Below are 3,691 nucleotides of genomic sequence, written 5' to 3'. Positions count from 1 at the left end.
ATAAAACAAAAAAACAAAGCTACTGTATATGGACTACTTTTCTATGTGAATCACCAACATAACAGATTAGCTTAGGGCCAGGAAGAGAGGAAGGGAGGATGGTAGGAGAAATACTGGAGGCTACTTACAGTGATGAAGTCCTGGTGAGAGCGTCAAACACATGGGAATAGAGTGCAAATGTTAGGCATCTGGGGGGAAAAAATGGGTCTAATCTATTACCATAATATTTATTTAATATTTATGGTATGGTATATCAGAACTGTATTATAAGAAAATCCTTCAATATAAGTACCAGATGGCTTTCAGAGGATCCCTATCTGAAGATCTCATCTTTAAACAAGGTCAATGACATCAACATTGCGATCTGACAGCTTTTGTGGAGGTGAAATGGTCCATGAAAACCTGATGTCTCAAGAGAGGACGACAAGACAGCAACTATGGGCTGTTTCAATTCTGTGAGACAACGCTTGATGGGATTGACTGATAAGGGATCAAGCTACCTTTCCTGATGTTTGTTTTTTGTCTTTCAATCTCAGCAGCCTCAGTAGCTAGATGCCCATCAACCCCATCAACAGAGGCTCTCTTATCTGATCCTAGATGAAGAGAGGCAGCTCCTGGGTGCCATCATGCAGAATCCTATAGGAGGCCAGAGTCTGTGTGTTTAGTGTCAATCCTATGGGAGATGGGCTTGGAAATGTGCCAATCAAATGTATGGCTTTGGATAGACCAGATCAAACAGGTTTACCCTAGTCCAGAGCCTTATATTTGGTGTCTTCTTGGAGGCCAGAATGGCGCTGATGGTGAGGTAGAGGGTGAGGGTTAGGGGGAGGTAAGTACCTTCTTTGAGGCCAGGCTGGGGTCCTGTGTGAGGAGCTGTCGGAGAGCAGCTGTGTTCCCCAGGGCACAGGATCGTAGCCAGTCCTTCTCCAGAGGATCCAACTGAATCCTGGGGAACACAGACTGAGTAGAGAGAGACAGATTATCAGTAGAAACGAAACACTGAAAATGTTTTACGCTTGTCTACAGTTGCTGGTGGAGTCGGATTAAAACTACACCATGCTAATATTCCCGAAAAGCTACACAAACACGATGTTTGTTGGTAATTTCACACCAAGAAGAGCATTTCTGAACAACTCTGGTCATTCTTCTTGAGAAACAAAACAATCTCTTTCACTACAACTATTTCACATCATTTTCACTACGATCCTCAGCTTTCTTCCAAAGCACACATTTTGTCATCCAGTCTGAAGACTCTCCCGGGCTGTGTCCCAAAGTACCCTATTGCCTACATTAGTGCACTACTTCGCTGATCAAAATTAGTGCACTATATAGGGAATAGGGTGCCATTTCTGAATCTTTCATGAGCCTCTTCTTACAAGGTGATGAGTCGGGAGGACAATCCATTTATCTTCACAGAGTGGAAAGGCTATTATCAGTGGGAAGTGAGGGAATTATTCCCGATAGTAAACAAACAAAGCCAACTAATAAAGTAGATAAGGATCTATATGCAGGCAGGGAATCTGTGGTAGAAACGGCAGGTACTCGCTCCAGGGCTAAAGAGAGGCAACCAACCCAAATCTGGCTTAAGCTGGCAAATCAAGGTCAATGATTAACTTGAGGGGATTTTCAGCATTCGAGGCTGAGGCAAAGACGAATTGTCAACACTGCAACTCTGAATAGTAGAGCATCAATCTAACAAACAGAGCGACATGAGTACATTTGAGTGCACTCGCTTGTGCAAACCCATCTAAAAATATGTGTTTTTTTTTAGGTTGAAGAATCATATAGAACTTTTCTGAAATTAGGTTCAGTCCAACTACAGTACACTCAGGCCACAGACCAGCCCCACCACCTCCCTGTTATGTTTGACCTTTATCCGTGCCCGTGGGCTGGGTGGGTGGTCTGATACCATTAGTGGTGTTTATTGACCAGCGGGACAGCGTGAATGAGAGAGAAGCAGAGAGCCAGGCTTTAATCAGTGGCCTGCCAGGGAGGGCCTCTTCTTCACAGTTCACCTGTTTACACTGGCCATGCAGGTGTCAGCTCCACGTTAATTATAAAACCCTGCCTCTCTACCTTTCGCCCTGGGAAGCTGTCCCTCAGCCTGACAACAGCACCACAGTGGGGGGAATGGTGGCAGCAGAGAGGCAGAGTTAGCTAGAGGATAGAGGGCGGGAGGGACACTGAAAGAAAGTGAGAGGACATACAGTATAATGCGGTATTGCAACGCCAGGGTCGTGGGTTCGATTTCAGAGGCGGCTACCCATACAGAGGGAGAATGAGGGAAGAAAAATGTGTTCAAATTAAAATGATGGTTTTCATACTGTTTGTGTAACTGGAGAAGTCTCCACGTTTTTCCAAAGCCAATATACAGTAAGATACTGTAGTAAAGTAGGTCTAATTATGGACACGAACCCCTAGTGTTATGATGAGCATCACTGTAGGGACCCATCTCACTCTCCTACCTTCTTATGGGTACCGTTCTCTAATTACCCCACCCTCTTTCTCCCTCCCTCCATCCTTCCCCTCTCGTTCAGTTATAGGAGATACCCTGCTATTTCCACCGATGGCTCCTCTCAGGCCCCTGCTGCTTCCAGTCAGTGAGAGGTAGGAGGCTGTCACAGCCAATGAGCAAATGAGTCTGTGTCCCACCACGAAGGAAGACAGGAGTGATTATGGGATATCACCATGGGAACGGCGTGGGGGGAAAGAGGCTCCATTTTATCCTGATGGCAGCTCAGAATGCCTCTCTCTCTCTCTCTCTCTCTCTCTCTCTCTCTCTCTCTCTATCTCTCTCTCTCTCTCTCTAACAAATAAAGGGAACACTTAAACAACACAATGTAACTCCAAGTCAATCACACTTCTGTGAAATCAAACTGTACACTTACACTTATGAAGCAACAGTGATTGACAATAAATTTCACATGCTGTCGTGCAAATGGAATAGACAACAGGTGGAAATTTTAGGCAATTAGCAAGACACCCCAAATAAAGGAGTGGTTCTGCAGGTGGCAACCACAGACCATTTCTCAGTTCCTATGCTTCCTGACTGAGGTTTTGGTCACTTTTGAATGCTGGCGGTGGTTTCACTCTAGTGGTAGCATGAGACGGAGTCTACAACCCACACAAGTGGCTCAGGTAGTGCAGCTCATCCAGGATGGCACATCAATGCGAGCTGTGGCAAGAGGGTTTGCTGTGTCTGTCAGCGTAGTGTCTAGAGCATGGAGGTGCTACCAGGAGACAGGCCAGTACATCAGGAGACGTGGAGGAGGCCGTAGGAGGGCAACAACCCAGCAGCAGGACCTCTACCTCCGCCTTTGTGCAAGGAGGAGCAGGAGGAGCACTGCCAGAGCCCTGCAAAATGACCTCCAGCAGGCCACAAATGTGCATGTGTCTGCTCAAACGGTCAGAAACAGACTCCATGAGGGTGGTATGAGGGCCCGACGTCCACAGGTGGGGGTTGTGCTTACAGCCCAACACCGTGCAGGACGTTTGGCATTTGCCAGAGAACACCAAGATTGGCAAATTCGCCACTGGCGCCCTGTGCTCTTCACAGATGAAAGCAGGTTCACATTGAGCACATGTGACAGACGTGACAGAGTCTGGAGACGCCGTGAAGAACGTTCTGCTGCCTGCAACATCCTCCAGCATGACCGGTTTGGCGGTGGATCAGTCATGGTGTGGGGTGGCA

At 46.9% G+C, this 3,691-nt stretch overlaps 1 protein-coding gene across 1 annotated transcript in view; it reads right to left on the bottom strand.

Moving 5' to 3' along the window:
• Positions 1 to 71: 71 nt before the first annotated feature.
• The window catches only part of LOC110520968, a 35,398-nt gene continuing 31,778 nt past the window's right edge, over positions 72 to 3,691 (bottom strand). The window contains exons 5-6 of the mRNA XM_036989632.1: positions 838 to 960; positions 72 to 140 (exon numbers count right to left, since the gene is read on the bottom strand). Coding sequence (XP_036845527.1) covers positions 72 to 140; positions 838 to 960 — 192 coding nt within the window. The remainder of the gene's footprint in view (positions 141 to 837; positions 961 to 3,691) is intronic.

This window comes from Oncorhynchus mykiss, chromosome 1 (assembly GCF_013265735.2).
Source record: "Oncorhynchus mykiss isolate Arlee chromosome 1, USDA_OmykA_1.1, whole genome shotgun sequence".
In the NCBI taxonomy this organism is placed as follows: domain Eukaryota; kingdom Metazoa; phylum Chordata; class Actinopteri; order Salmoniformes; family Salmonidae; genus Oncorhynchus; species Oncorhynchus mykiss.
The sequence above is the reverse complement of the archived record's forward strand: the minus strand, read 5'-3'. Positions and strand labels throughout refer to the sequence as shown.